Source organism: Scardinius erythrophthalmus, assembly GCF_964197995.2.
Source record: "Scardinius erythrophthalmus genome assembly, chromosome: 17".
NCBI lineage: Eukaryota > Metazoa > Chordata > Actinopteri > Cypriniformes > Leuciscidae > Scardinius > Scardinius erythrophthalmus.
This window is the reverse complement of record NC_138237.1, coordinates 580035-596395: the sequence shown is the minus strand read 5'-3', so window position 1 is coordinate 596395 and position 16361 is coordinate 580035. Positions and strand designations below refer to the sequence as shown.

Here is a 16361-nt window from a genome sequence, read left to right as displayed (position 1 = left end):
GTGTGTCCGTCTGTATGTGTGTCCGACTGTCTGTATGTGTGTCCGACTGTCTGTGTGTGTTCATCTGTGCTGTGTAAGGGATTTCAGCTGTAATGTTTGACATCTTGACAGAAGCTAAAAAACATTCTAACACAAACTTAAAAATTTTAAATATTTATTTATGCAATGACATCAGGACAACAATCATCGTAGTGAGCATTGTTTCTTTAGTATCATAGTTTTTAATATTTTTTATTTTTATTTTTGTATTTCTTTTAATTTGAAAGTTTTAGTAATTCTGTTGTGTTTAATAAGTATATATAGTTTTTAGAAATGTTTTATTAGTTTAGCACATCAAATTAAACTGATCATGAGAAATGTTGCCTTGACAACCAACTGAAATATTATGTTTATTTAATTTCAAGTACAGCCGAAAGCAGAAAATGTTATTTATTTTTATTTTTAGGTTTTAGTTAACTATAATAACCCTGATAATGAGGACATGTGATAGAATACAGCATCTTTAAATCTTTACTGTTTTAAGTATACAGTACAGTGATGTCAGTCGAGCATCTCTGTTTCCATGGAAACTCCTCCAGCAGCGGATGCTTTCATTATCCGTACCGTGATGCTGATTCGCACTGATGCAGATAAAACACACCTGCTGTCCTGCATAATGTACATCTGATCGTGTGTGTGTGTGTGTCTTCATCTTCCGCGAGCACACACACACGCCCTCCGTGCGCGTGCACGCCGCAGACCCACAAACCCACATCAGAATGTGAGCGAGAGCTGGATGTGTGTCAAGGACACGAGCGAATAACAACACGGGATTCGTGCATGAATAAAGGAGGATTCGGGTTCGGATCTTCAGCGGGTTCCGGTTCCGATCCGAGCGGCTTCTGTGGGATTCGGGCCCGATTCGGATCCTGCGACCCGTTTCTCTCATCTGTGGATTTAAACGGACTCGTGAACCCGGTCCGGGTCTGATGTTTATGAACGAGACACTGAGATCATATCGACGAGCGATGGATGCGCTAACAAAAAACATAAATCTGATGTGAAATCAGATTGATCTTCAGCATCGCCTCCATTTTGAATCTGATTTAATATCATGATTTTATTCGCGATGATGGATTTATTTCCGTCTCCCTGATTTTATTCCCATCAGTGACGCGTTTGCTGTTATGATTGTTTTTGTAGATGATTGTTGATGCCCTGGCGCGGATTATTTCACATCTTGATCTGATCTGATCGCGTTTCTCACCATAATCAAAGAAAGACTCGAAGAGACGGACACTCGCGCTGGTTCGGTTCGGTTCGGAGATGCGGAGTGTGTTCAGGGAATGAGCCATGAATGAGAGGTGATGAAGATGATGATGATGATGCTGGAGACACAGGTATCTTAAACATAAAGCTGCTTTATTGGAATTTATGATTCCATGAAGAACCTTTAACATCCACGGGATATTTCCATCGCACTAACGCTTCTTTAGGTTATTTAAATGTTCTTCAAACTAGGAAAACGGTTCTTTTGTGGAATCACTGCGAACAACGTCTTCAGAACCTTTATTTATTTTATGTTCATGTGATGTTTGTCCCATAAATGCTGTGAACACTGTTCATACTGAGAGGACATGATACAAATAGAGTCAATGGAGGAAGTGATGTCATTTGATTCATTAATTTTTCTCAGGCTCAAATCGCCCCCTATACCCTAACTAGGGCACTATTTGAGGGGACAGGCATTTGTAGTGGTGGACATTATCGAGTGCACTCATTTAATCCCACAATGCACTGCAATAACGAGTGTACAACTGAGCTATATTTAAGGCCTTGTCCCAAATGGCACACTTCATATGCACCCTCAGTCTTGTGGACTTCATGTACGTCACTGCTCACGCTGTTCACTACTAGCGAAACCCTTACAGTGTGCTTGAATGGAACGGCATAAGCCCTGATTTATTATTCTATGCAGAATTCTATATGATTGGGCTGTTTGAGAAAATATACTATATAAGATTACACAAACGAAAACAAGCAGTCAGCTTAAGGTAGCTAGCCTACAAGTATGCAGTTAAAATGTGTCCAATATCGTACACTAGAGTTGTGTAGGTCTGTTGTGATGTCACAATCATGGTGCATTGTGGTCTGTGGATCAGAATCGAGGGGTCGAGGGTCTGTCCTGATACACTTCCCTCATTCACTTGATGAAGTTAAGCGCACTTCAGCTAGTGCTTAGGGGAATTTGTGAGTGTATGTTAAATGGTGGAGTTAAACGCAACCCTGATGTTCAACCATGAGAATACCCATAATGCACTGCGAGGGTCTTGAAAAATCCCTTTTCCAAACGGCTGGTCCAATGTGAGTACAGTGTAATATGTAGGTATAAAGTCCTTTTTAATTGATTATTACATGGTGTGATTAAGCTTTGTACATGCTAGTTTCCTTGACAGAGGACAAGATGGATGTTTGCTAAGTTTAAAATGATTATTAAACCGCAAAAGCAGCAACTCTTCCGGTGCACTAGTGTACGAATCCACTCACTCGTTTTCATTCACTTCTGCCAGTGGACTCGTGTAGGGAATAGTGAACGAGGGGATATGGGGCGATTTGGAACACAGCTCAGTTGATTCCATTTGATTAATTTATTGAGTCTAATTCATGGAATTCTCATTATGTGTGAATGATGTTTTTAAGACTTGCAGAAAGAGACAAACTCTTGTAATGTTGCTCCTGGTGTTGATGAAGATGACGATTAGAGAGAGAGAGAGTGAGTGATTGTAACAGAGAGTGTGTGAGTGAGAGAGTGTGTGTGTATCCTGAGGTTATCCTAGGACTATCTTGAGGTTATCCTGTAGAGCGTGAGATCGTGAGCTGTGCCGTGACCCAGAAAACACTCCACAACACAAGACTGAAGTTCTGCTGTGAGGAATCCGGTCAGAATGATCATTTCGGGTGAACTCTCTGTTTCAGGGTCAGTTTCTGCCCAGTTCCAGACTTCACACGAGTTTGTCATGAGTGAGTTTAATGTGTGTTAGTCGTCTCTTCTACAGGACTTCAGCTGAGATCACGGCTATAATCATTCAGCTCCTGAAACTAACGTTAAATGACCTAATACACACACACACACACACACACACACACACACACACTGCACAGCTGTGGTGGACACACACACAGGTCCCTGTGGGGTCAAACACTTCCTGAGTCGGATTTCACTCTGTGACTGACACAAACACACACACACACACACACACACACACACACGACTCTCAATCATGAGGAGGAGCTCGAGAGATGAACACAATAACCCTGTTGTTTCCTGTTTCTCACTGAGAGATAATCAGTGTACACACACACACACACACACACACACACACACACACACTCACACCTTCACCACACCTTCATAATGGATCTGTCCAGAGAAACACACTCACACTCTCTCTCTCTCTCTGTCTCTCACACTCTCTCTCTCTCTCACTCTCTCTGTCTCTCACACTCTCTCTCTCTCTCTCTCTCTCTCTCTCTCTCTCTCTCTCTCTCTCTCTGTCTCTCACTCTCTCTCTCTCTCTGTCTCTCACTCTCTCTCTCTCTCTCTCTCTCTCTCTCTCTCTCTCTCTCTCTCACACACTCTCTCTCTCTCTCTCTCTCTCTCTCTCTCTCTCTCTCTCTCTCTCTCTCTCTCTCTGTCTCTGTCTCTCAATTTCAATTTTTCAATTTCAATTTTCAATTTCAGGTTGCTTTATTGGCATGACAAAAAAAATGCATCTGTGTTGCCAAAGCATAAGTAGGGCCCTATAATTTCCGCGATCACGGAATCGCGGACGGAATCGCGGAATTGGCAAATTAACGCGGAATCTAGTGTCAATGCGGAATTTCTCGGAATTTTACATATTTGGAATAAAATTCTGTTTTTGTGTGGGAGAAAAACGTATGTCTCGCATATTACTGAAAGAACGAGCAGAGAGAGAGGCCCGGTCGCGCGCGCGTCTTCAAACTGTCTTGCTCTCTCTCACTCCCTCGCGCTTATTAATCTCTAAATCAATTGAGAATTGACACAATGGTAAAAGATCGGAAGAACGAAGTTTCATGTGGAGCATTCGTATATTTTTTTCCTGAATTAGGCTACCGCTGGGTGTGAATTGTGCAAAAAAAAAACTTTTTACCTTTCCTTCTTCTCTGAAAAGCGTTCCGCCCATTCAGCTGACATAAAAACACTTTCAATAAACTAAACCTATCCAATGATGAAATGTTTTCTGTGTTGACAAATCTTGTGCGAATCAAGTCCTAACTGCCGGGATAATCACACAACGCGTACAAGTCTGCTAATGATACGTCGGACGTCCGATTCGCGAACTAATGACTCATTTGAACCGATTCACTTTAATGAATGGTTAAAACAACTGATCTGTCCAACACTGAATCGGTTCGGTGTATAACGAAATCGGTAACACTTTACAATAAGGTTCCATTTATTAAACTCTAGTTAACTAGATCAGTTAACATTAACTATTAATAAACTGCATTTCTACAGCATTTATTAATCTTTATTAATGTTAATTTCACCATTTCGTAGCCTACATTATAATGAAAGTTGTATTTGTTAACATTAGTTAGCTTAATGTAGCCTACTGTGTGAAGTAACATAATAAAAATACAGGGTTAGGGTTAACTAAGATTAACAAAGATGAATAAATAAAGTAACAAATGTATTGCTCATGGTTCATGTTAGTTAGTTACATTCACTAATGTAAACAAATCAAACCACATTTAACACCTCTTAAAATGAGAATTTTGTTTGTTACCTCAATAAATTTAGGGTCATTCCTATTTTTTTTTGTGTACATTTTAATCATTAACATTAAAAACACAATTTTTACGACTAAAATAACAGTAAAGGGTAAAAAAAAAACTAAATTCCCAAAAATTAAAACGGAAAAAACGGAATTTGCAAAAATTTAAACGGAAAAAACGGAATTTGGGAAAAAATAAAACGGAATTTGGGAAAAAATAAAACAGATTTTATAGGGCCCTACATAAGAACAAATATAAACAACAACAAGGAGTTAATACATCTGATATAGTAATACAAGTAAACAGGATAATTATGATGTAGATGCAGATACTAAACACATTCTGTGCATGTCCCTCAAAGGGTACATTGAAACAATAATATATATATACATACACATAAGAGAATACAGACAAACAAGATAATAATAAAAAAATATATATATATATACATATATATAATACATAACTTGTATAAATACCTCTTATACAATTTTCTATTAATTTAGCCTTGTATTGTGGCAGGAGAAGACATATTTAGCTGCTAGCCATGCTGTGCTTTTATCTTCCCCTAATAAAAAAGGAAGCTTTTTGTCCTCAGTGTAGGTAGTGAAGCCTGGTATATGTTTTTCAAATTTTTGGAAATATTTGTTTCTTAAGTCTTCATATTTGGGACATGTACATAGGAAATGTAATTCTGTTTCGATATCCTGGTGGCAGTGTGAACAGACACGTTCCTCTCTTGGTCTCCACACTTTTAAATGTCTAGCTCTTTCAATCTCCAGCTCGTGGTCACTGACTCTGTATTTTGTTAAAATTCGTATTTCTTTTGGATTTTTTGTTTTGAGATATTCGGCCAATTGGATATCTCTGTTCAGGGATTGCTAACAGAGGAGTTTGTGTTGTATTTTATTTTCATTTTGCCATTGTTTTGTATACTCGTCTTTTAATTTAGTTTCAAATCTTTTGATTGAAGACTGAGGATTGTGTCTGTGGCGACTCTGATGCTCAGTGTACCTGTCTCTCTCTCTGCCTGTCTGTCCACTACTGACTGTGGTTATCTCCGTGTTCCTCTGAGCCAGCTGGGCCAGGGGGTGGACGTCTGAACCCCGCTGGTTGCTCAGGAGAGCTTTGTATGCAATGGAATTTTTATCAGCTTGATTTAAATGCTGCCAAAATTTAATTTACCTTTTTTGGATTTGAATTTTCAGAGGGAATATACCGAGTTCTGCTTGGCATGCATTGTTTGGGGTGTTTGGGCGAACTTTTAGAATAATTTTACAGAATTCCAGTTGCAGTTTTTCACTGGGAGTTTTATCCCAGTTTTTAAATTCTGGCCCCAAACTTCGCTTCCGTAAAGCATTATTGGTGTAATCAGAGAATTGTAGATTTTTAGCCAATTCTTGCGGGGATGTTTGTTTTTCCAAATTTGCATTTGATTGCATACAAAGCTCTCCGAGCTTTATTACATAGTGTGTTTATGGCCAGGTTGAAACTCCCAGATGCACTAATTTCAACCCCTAAGTAATTATATGAACCCTTTTGTTCTAGTCTGGTGTTGCCCAGAGTGAAGTTGTAACTCTGTCTATTTCCCAGAGATCTGGCTCTCTTCTGAAATACCAGAACACTGGTCTTTTTCAGATTGACTGTCAGTGCCCATTTCTGACAGTACTGCTCTAGGACGGACAGGCCCTGTTGTAAACCTTCTTCTGTCAGGGACAACAGAACCAGATCATCGGCATAGAGCAGGAACTTGATGTTGGTATCATGAAGAGTGAGACCTGGGGCTGCAGATTGTTCCAGCATGGTTGCTAGTTCATTGATGTAAATGTTAAACAATGTTGGACTCAAACTGCATCCCTGTCTCACGCCACGCGCTTGCTTGAAGAATTCTGTTCTTTTGGAGCCAATTTTTACTGCACATTTATTTTCTGTGTACAGTGATTTAATAGTGTCATAGACTTTACCCCTATCCCGCTTTCGATAAGTTTGTAAAAAAGCCCATCATGCCATATTGTGTCAAAAGCTTTTTTGAAGTCTATAAAACATGCAAATATTTTCCCATTTTTAATTTTGGTGTAGTTTTTAATAAGGGTGTGGAGAGTATAAATGTGGTCTGATGTACGATATTTTGGTAAAAAGCCAATTTGATTTTTACTTAAGACATTGTGCTTGGTGAGAAAGGACAGTATTCTGGCGTTAATAATACTGCAGAAAACCTTCCCCAGACTACTGTTCACACTAATGCCTCTGTAGTTGTTAGGGTCCAATCTGTCGCCATTTTTGAAAATAGGGGTGATGAGTCCATGGCTCCAGATCTCAGGGAAATAGCCAGACTCCAGAACGAGGTTGAACAGCTTGTGGAGAGCTGCCTGCAGTGTAGGGCTACTGTGCTTCAGCATCTCAGGGCAGATGCTGTCCACTCCACAAGTCTTTCCAGCCTTCAGGGCCTTCAGTTGGCTCTGTATTTCTATTAGTGTTATTACTGTATCTAGGGGGTTTTGGTAGTCTTTCACCTTTTCCTCTAAGTGGTGAAGTTTTTCAACTACTGAGTGTTTTTGGGGGGTGATTGCACTCTCTCTCTCTCTCTCTCTCTGCCTCGTCGAGGTAGTTCAAAATGCGCATTCCCATTTGTCTTAAACGGGAGAGTGCTGCATCCATGCGGGCTGGGTTGGGTGGGTTGCGAGCGAATTGGAGCGAGTACCCTTGCTCTATTGTGTTTATAACCCATTGTGACACACCAGGGATGGCTTTCCAAGCCTCTGCCCAGTTGGCCAGGGGTTTTATAGTGTCGAGAGGCGGCGCGCTGTGTTTGAGCAGGGTGCCGAGGCTCAAGTGGTGCGGAAGAGAAAGATTGCTCTTTTGTTGAGTATTTTTGTTTTTTATTGGGCTCGCTATAACAGCGGTTGAGTGTAAGGGAGCGCGCATTTGAGCGGGATCGCTGCTTACACTCACAACAACAACATTTTCTCCCTCGGCCGGAACTGAGCAGGGCCGCTGGGGGGAAACTCGGAGCACTTTGGAAGGTGGTCCGGCCTCCCCTCTTCCTGTTCTGCAGGTCAGGAAGACTTCTTTTGCCCAGTGTCCAGCATTATCTTTGGCCGGGGTCCCTGACGCTTGGCGCGCTGCTGCTCAGGCGGTGGGTGTGGCTGATGAGACCGGCAGATGAGACGGGAGAGTCAAGGAAGGCGGTTTGGTCGTCCAGCGGACGCGTAGGCCCTGCCCGCTAAGGCCGAGGTCATCCTGCAGGGCTTAGACGGGTGAGAAATCTTGGCTTTCCAGCCAATCGTCGAGGGTGGGTAGAGGTGCGCCGCCACGGCTGCCTCTGCTCGTAACCTTTTTCCTCTGCGGCGTTGATGGTCGAGAGCGCAGACGAGGAAGAGAGACGTAGGCGTGCAGAGTAGGGGTCGCGCCATGATTTCGCCAGCTCCTCGTGGACTTCTCTGCCATTGGTTCATGCAGTTCCCACTGACCAGCCAATAGCGTGTGAGTAAGCCTCAGCACTCTATGGCTGTGGAGTAGCACTGCGTATTTTGGAGAAAGGAGTCTTAAGCTAAGACGCAGTACGACTGACCGTTCGAAAGGGAACAGCAGTTCCTCGCTGACACAGCAGGAGAGCTCCGAGGACACAGGTGACCCATCCTGAGACCACAGGTGTGTTCTGCTCAGCGGGATGTTTGATGTTCTTCATACTGTATTGAAATATGAAGAAGTACTAAAATACTTTTTTATTCTGGATGACAGGATTTTGTTTGAATGAAGGTTAGGGTCAAATAATAAATAAATAAGTAAATAAATTCTCTCAGAAGGTGTTTATACAGTAAACTCATCTCTGTAACTCTATTCTCTCAGAAGGTGTTTATACAGTAAACTCGTCTCTGTAACTTTATTCTCTCAGTAGGTGTTTATACAGTAAACTCGTCTCTAACTCTATTCTCTCAGAAGGTGTTTATACAGTAAACTCGTCTCTAACTCTATTCTCTCAGAAGGTGTTTATACAGTAAACTCGTCTCTGTAACTCTATTCTCTCAGGTGTTTATACAGTAAACTCGTCTCTAACTCTATTCTCTCAGAAGGTGTTTATACAGTAAACTCGTCTCTGTAACTCTATTCTCTCAGGTGTTTATACAGTAAACTCGTCTCTAACTCTATTCTCTCAGAAGGTGTTTATACAGTAAACTCGTCTCTAACTCTATTCTCTCAGAAGGTGTTTATACAGTAAACTCGTCTCTGTAACTCTATTCTCTCAGAAGGTGTTTATACAGTAAACTCGTCTCTGTAACTCTATTCTCTCAGAAGGTGTTTATACTGTAAACTCGTCTCTGTAACTCTATTCTCTCAGGTGTTTATACAGTAAACTCGTCTCTGTAACTCTATTCTCTCAGAAGGTGTTTATACAGTAAACTCATCTCTGTAACTCTATTCTCTCAGGTGTTTATACAGTAAACTCGTCTCTAACTCTATTCTCTCAGAAGGTGTTTATACAGTAAACTCGTCTCTGTAACTCTATTCTCTCAGGTGTTTATACAGTAAACTCGTCTCTAACTCTATTCTCTCAGAAGGTGTTTATACAGTAAACTCGTCTCTGTAACTCTATTCTCTCAGGTGTTTATACAGTAAACTCGTCTCTAACTCTATTCTCTCAGAAGGTGTTTATACAGTAAACTCGTCTCTAACTCTATTCTCTCAGAAGGTGTTTATACTGTAAACTCGTCTCTGTAACTATTCTCTCAGGTGTTTATACAGTAAACTCGTCTCTGTAACTCTATTCTCTCAGAAGGTGTTTATACAGTAAACTCATCTCTGTAACTCTATTCTCTCAGGTGTTTATGGGTCAATGACAAATAAGATTTTCAAGAAGAAAAAAAATATATTTTAAGCAAAACAGTTTTAAAATGCATTTTTATGTCCAAAAAATGTATGGTGTTGATTTATATTGGTTTTACAGCATTTTAGGCAGCATTAATTAATTATTAAACAAGATTTCTGATTTTACCACCCAGAAAATGTCAGGTGGTGCGACCATATATTAATTTAAAATAATATACATTTAATGTACTTAGCATTACTGTGACTTGTAAATATGAATCATTGTAGTGTCTAAAATGCATATCACATGGTAAATTCCCTTTCTATTTCTTTATTTATTGCCCTTTTATTCCAAATCATATAAACGCCTGCTTTTCTGTGTGTTCAAACAACCATTTTTCCATAAGGACATTTATGTTTGTTTTTAACTGTAAAAATAATTTGTATACATTATATAAAGGTTTAAAGTTATATTTCTTACTTCATTTTGCAATTGCAGTGGGAATTGATACATTTAAATGTAAATTTGCTGGTTGCACCACCTGACGTTGTGATCAATAATGATTGATATTCACAAAATAAAAATAAAGATATGTCAATGAATTTCATTCAGGTTTCAATTGGCTTTTTTATTTTAATCCTCTGACCAATTTATATTCTATATATCTCAATCATATAATTAAATTTCATTAACAAGAAAGTGCAAAACAATACTGCATGTTATGATAACATTTGATCGTCGCTTCTTTAAAAATATAACTTTGAAACCTCAAGGAGCACATTTAATAAATGAGAAGGATCTGGAGAAGCTATGTAGACAAATCATTTCCAAAGGGGCGTAACAACCGACGTAGCTCAGCTTGATTGACAGGTGATCTGACCAATCATACTTCGCCATCCGCCATTTTGTCCGACAAAGCAGTCAGGAGAGTAGATTAACATAGATTTGTACTTGAAAAATGGAGTGTACTGACGCCTTTCCGTGGTTAAAACAACATTCCTTCTTATGTTTGTTCCTGTTTATTTGAGGCTATAAATTAACTAGAAGGAAGAGATGATCGGTTCACAAGAACAGCTTTAACTGATGCTCTACAGCGATCTGTCACGGCACATTAAAGAGCAACAAAACGGTATTTATTGTTTAAATTTCTTTCAAAAAATTACCAAATTTGAAAGCTGAGACCGCTGCGCTGTCGTCATCATGTAAATCCCTCCCCAAACGTTTCTGATTGGTGCCGCGATTTCGGCGGCACAGAAATGAGTTTGAATGGGCTCTTCTCCAGACTATCCTGGAGAGAGAATGAAAATTCGCCGGAAGTAGTCTGGGTTTTCCCAGGCTACATCTTTTATATGAAATAGTGAATTAGTGCAAATATTGGGCCCAGAAACATTAATGGCAGAATTCAATCTACTGCTTGTGCAATTAGATTCAGTAGTAACAGTAAGTCCAGAAAAAAAAACATTAAGATGTAAACAAGCTTACTAATGGCAATGTACATTAGTAAGCATACCTATCTCTATAAAAGATACATGGTTTCAGACCAATTCTATTTTAATTAAATGAAAATATATGGACATACAGGTGAAACTCAAAAAATTTGAGTATCGTGCAAAAGTTCATTTATTTCAGTAATTCAAGTTAAAAGGTGAATAATATATTATATAGATTACATGCAAAGTGAGATATTTCAAGCTATGAAAACCTTTTCACAATATTCTAATTTTGAATTTGGGGCTTTCTTAAGCTGTAACCCATAATTATCAAAATTATAACAAATAAAGGCTTGAAATATCTTGCTTTGCATGTAATGAGTCTATATAATATATTAGTTTCACCTTTTAACTTGAATTACTGAAATAAATTAACATTTGCATGATATTCAATTTTTGGGAGTTTCACCTGTACTATATCATTTGTAAAATAAATTATTTTAGTTTAAATATTTAATAGAATGGGTAATGGTTTGTTAATAATTCAAATTCATGACTAATAACTATGCTTTTCTGTAATGCTGTATGACACTGCTATCAAGAATGTATTATTAACTTGTAATAACTGTAATTACCACAAAAAATAACAGAACACCATATTAACTTAAGTTGTAATGTATCTAGATATACATAATGAACATAATATTTTTCTTTTCTTTTGGCAAGGTACTCTGCCCTTGCAACTGGATCAGTTTTTAAACGAGCTCTATGTCGTGCTGTTTTCTCCTTGCTTGATAATGGCATTTACAAAAACAAATTAAAATAGATTAATTTAAAGATGCAATTGTTTTAGTATCAATGTTGATTATACAGTCCTATATTCTTAAAGAATAGGACTTTAAGATGGACAATGTGCTCTTTAAATTGTCACTCATACATACCATAATAAAATAAAAATAAATATATATATATGTAGATTGCACCTTTAAAAGCTTTATATATTTATTAAAATATATTTAATATTTTCAAAAACATGAATTAACATGACTTTTTTTTAGTTGGTTAAACTGTAACTCTGGTCGCGACACCTGACATGTTGGTTGCACCACCTGACATTTCAAACTCAATTCAAATCTAACAGGCATTAACTTGGATGCCTATACAAATGTTTGACCATGTGTTCAAGGTTATACATACATTTTTTAAATCAATTACACATTTTTATAATAACAACACATTTTCAAAGTTTTCCAGGGGTCATACCACCTGACATGATAAGTTGAATCAACCTCATCATTACTCAAAAATGTCAAATTATCTAATATTTATGGGAGGGTGACTAACCTTGTTACTGCATCAAAGGGGTACTCTAGATTGTTCTGTGTGATGTCATATGCTGTCACATGGTTTTCTTAAAGGAACATTGCATAAAATTGCATTTTTATGTCGGTCGCCCTCCCTGACATTAGTAGAAGTAAATTTTTCGGACAAAAGTTTTTTTAAGTAATAGAATAGTTTTGAAATAGGACCGAAACATTATTTCCCCTCATTTATAAGGAATTTAACATAAAATCATGCCAAAATATTTGATTAAGAATTTTATTGAGAAAATTAACATTTATATCTCAGTTTTATTCTCTGCTTGTATGTTCGGACGGTCACACCACCTGACATTTTTGGTCTTTCAAACACCAAAACTCAAAAAATCTATTGAATTTCAATAAAATGAAAAGGGTTTCTTATAAAGGACATATTGTAGATCCATTTGATATATGACATGTATTTATTCAAATTCTTTTTAGGAAAATAATGAATTTGGACACAAAAAATACATGTCATGTCATTGACCCTTATACAGTAAACTTGTCTCTAACTCTATTCTCTCAGAAGGTGTTTATATAGTAAACTCGTCTCTGTAACTCTATTCTTTCAGGTGTTTGTACAGTAAACTCGTCTCTGTAACTCTATTCTCTCAGGTGTTTATACAGTAAACTCGTCTCTTACTCTATTCTCTCAGAAGGTGTTTATACAGTAAACTCGTCTCTAACTCTATTCTCTCAGAAGGTGTTTATACAGTAAACTCGTCTCTGTAACTCTATTCTCTCAGAAGGTGTTTATACAGTAAACTCGTCTCTGTAACTCTATTCTCTCAGGTGTTTATACAGTAAACTCGTCTCTTACTCTATTCTCTCAGAAGGTGTTTATACAGTAAACTCGTCTCTGTAACTATTCTCTCAGAAGGTGTTTATACAGTAAACTCATCTCTGTAACTCTATTCTCTCAGAAGGTGTTTATACAGTAAACTCGTCTCTGTAACTGTTCTCTCAGAAGGTGTTTATACAGTAAACTCGTCTCTGTAACTCTATTCTCTCAGAAGGTGTTTATACAGTAAACTCGTCTCTGTAACTTTATTCTCTCAGAAGGTGTTTATACAGTAAACTCGTCTCTAACTCTATTCTCTCAGAAGGTGTTTATACAGTAAACTCGTCTCTAACTCTATTCTCTCAGAAGGTGTTTATACAGTAAACTCGTCTCTGTAACTCTATTCTCTCAGGTGTTTATACAGTAAACTCGTCTCTGTAACTTTATTCTCTCAGAAGGTGTTTATACAGTAAACTCGTCTCTAACTCTATTCTCTCAGAAGGTGTTTGTACAGTAAACTCGTCTCTTACTCTATTCTCTCAGAAGGTGTTTATACAGTAAACTCGTCTCTAACTCTATTCTCTCAGAAGGTGTTTATACAGTAAACTCGTCTCTGTAACTCTATTCTCTCAGAAGGTGTTTATACAGTAAACTCGTCTCTAACTCTATTCTCTCAGAAGGTGTTTATACAGTAAACTCGTCTCTGTAACTCTATTCTCTCAGGTGTTTATACAGTAAACTCGTCTCTTACTCTATTCTCTCAGAAGGTGTTTATACAGTAAACTCGTCTCTGTAACTGTTCTCTCAGAAGGTGTTTATACAGTAAACTCGTCTCTGTAACTCTATTCTCTCAGAAGGTGTTTATACAGTAAACTCGTCTCTGTAACTTTATTCTCTCAGAAGGTGTTTATACAGTAAACTCGTCTCTAACTCTATTCTCTCAGAAGGTGTTTATACAGTAAACTCGTCTCTAACTCTATTCTCTCAGAAGGTGTTTATACAGTAAACTCGTCTCTGTAACTTTATTCTCTCAGAAGGTGTTTGTACAGTAAACTCGTCTCTGTAACTTTATTCTCTCAGAAGGTGTTTGTACAGTAAACTCGTCTCTGTATCTATTCTCTCAGAAGGTGTTTATACAGTAAACTCGTCTCTGTAACTCTATTCTCTCAGAAGGTGTTTATACAGTAAACTCGTCTCTGTAACTTTATTCTCTCAGAAGGTGTTTGTACAGTAAACTCGTCTCTGTATCTATTCTCTCAGAAGGTGTTTATACAGTAAACTCGTCTCTGTAACTCTATTCTCTCAGAAGGTGTTTATACAGTAAACTCGTCTCTGTAACTTTATTCTCTCAGAAGGTGTTTGTACAGTAAACTCGTCTCTGTAACTTTATTCTCTCAGAAGGTGTTTATACAGTAAACTCGTCTCTGTAACTTTATTCTCTCAGAAGGTGTTTATACAGTAAACTCGTCTCTAACTCTATTCTCTCAGAAGGTGTTTATACAGTAAACTCGTCTCTAACTCTATTCTCTCAGAAGGTGTTTATACAGTAAACTCGTCTCTAACTCTATTCTCTCAGAAGGTGTTTATACAGTAAACTCGTCTCTGTAACTCTATTCTCTCAGAAGGTGTTTATACAGTAAACTCGTCTCTGTAACTCTATTCTCTCAGAAGGTGTTTATACAGTAAACTCGTCTCTGTAACTTTATTCTCTCAGAAGGTGTTTGTACAGTAAACTCGTCTCTGTAACTTTATTCTCTCAGAAGGTGTTTATACAGTAAACTCGTCTCTGTAACTTTATTCTCTCAGAAGGTGTTTATACAGTAAACTCGTCTCTAACTCTATTCTCTCAGAAGGTGTTTATACAGTAAACTCGTCTCTAACTCTATTCTCTCAGAAGGTGTTTATACAGTAAACTCGTCTCTAACTCTATTCTCTCAGAAGGTGTTTATACAGTAAACTCGTCTCTGTAACTCTATTCTCTCAGAAGGTGTTTATACAGTAAACTCGTCTCTAACTCTATTCTCTCAGAAGGTGTTTATACAGTAAACTCGTCTCTGTAACTTTATTCTCTCAGAAGGTGTTTGTACAGTAAACTCGTCTCTTACTCTATTCTCTCAGAAGGTGTTTATACAGTAAACTCGTCTCTGTAACTCTATTCTCTCAGAAGGTGTTTATACAGTAAACTCGTCTCTAACTCTATTCTCAGAAGGTGTTTATACAGTAAACTCGTCTCTGTAACTTTATTCTCTCAGAAGGTGTTTGTACAGTAAACTCGTCTCTAACTCTATTCTCTCAGAAGGTGTTTATACAGTAAACTCGTCTCTGTAACTCTATTCTCTCAGAAGGTGTTTATACAGTAAACTCGTCTCTGTATCTATTCTCTCAGAAGGTGTTTATACAGCAAACTCGTCTCTGTAACTATTCTCTCAGAAGGTGTTTATACAGTAAACTCGTCTCTGTAACTTTATTCTCTCAGAAGGTGTTTGTACAGTAAACTCGTCTCTAACTCTATTCTCTCAGAAGGTGTTTATACAGTAAACTCGTCTCTGTAACTCTATTCTCTCAGGTGTTTATACAGTAAACTCGTCTCTGTATCTATTCTCTCAGAAGGTGTTTGTACAATAAACTCGTCTCTGTAACTCTATTCTCAGATGAATCTCAGCAGGTCGTGTCGTGTTTCCTCCAGCAGGGGGCGCTCAGCGGCTCAACAGGCACTGATTGATGCACATGTCTGAACTGAAAGTACATCGCATTCAAATATAATAATTCCTCGGATTCGAACAAAAAATATTAATGAAATCAGCGATCTGTGTTAAATTATTATTATTATTATTGTGTTTGATATCTTGGTAGTCCGAAGCTCCGCCCACTTTCAGACTTCTGTCTCGTGTTGATTGACATTCTGTGGTTCTGATGTGAGAATGACATCATGATCCGGGCGGAGAAGAGGCGGGGCCCTCTCTCTCTCTCTCTCTCTCTCTCTCTCTCTCTCTCTCTCCCTGTCTCTCTCTCGCACTCCCACACTCAGTCAGTGATGGTCACGGCCGTGTGAGGCTGTAGTTCGGTTGGGTCTCCCGGTACCGATGGTGTGTGTTGCGGGGAGTGAGTTCGTCATGTTTGACGCCAGTGTTTGGCGGATCCGGAGCATCCGGGACTCGGTGAGACTCGAGATTCACGACGAACCGAATCCTGCGGTGCTGAAC

At 38.3% G+C, this 16361-nt stretch overlaps 1 protein-coding gene across 6 annotated transcripts in view; it reads left to right on the top strand.

The window, feature by feature from the left end:
• The first annotated feature begins 702 nt into the window (after window positions 1-702).
• The window catches only part of LOC308705155 (ral guanine nucleotide dissociation stimulator), a 44273-nt gene continuing 28614 nt past the window's right edge, over window positions 703-16361 (top strand). For 4 of the 6 annotated variants that reach the window (XM_081390039.1, XM_081390044.1, XM_081390040.1 and 1 more), the window contains exon 1: window positions 16201-16361. This exon is cut by the window's right edge and continues 39 nt beyond it. In XM_081390039.1, the coding sequence (XP_081246165.1) occupies window positions 16242-16361 (120 nt within the window). In that variant the 5' untranslated portion in view covers window positions 16201-16241. Of the gene's footprint in view, window positions 1380-16200 lie in introns of those variants that run through there. The other 2 variants (XM_081390042.1, XM_081390041.1) reach the window with 2 other exon arrangements.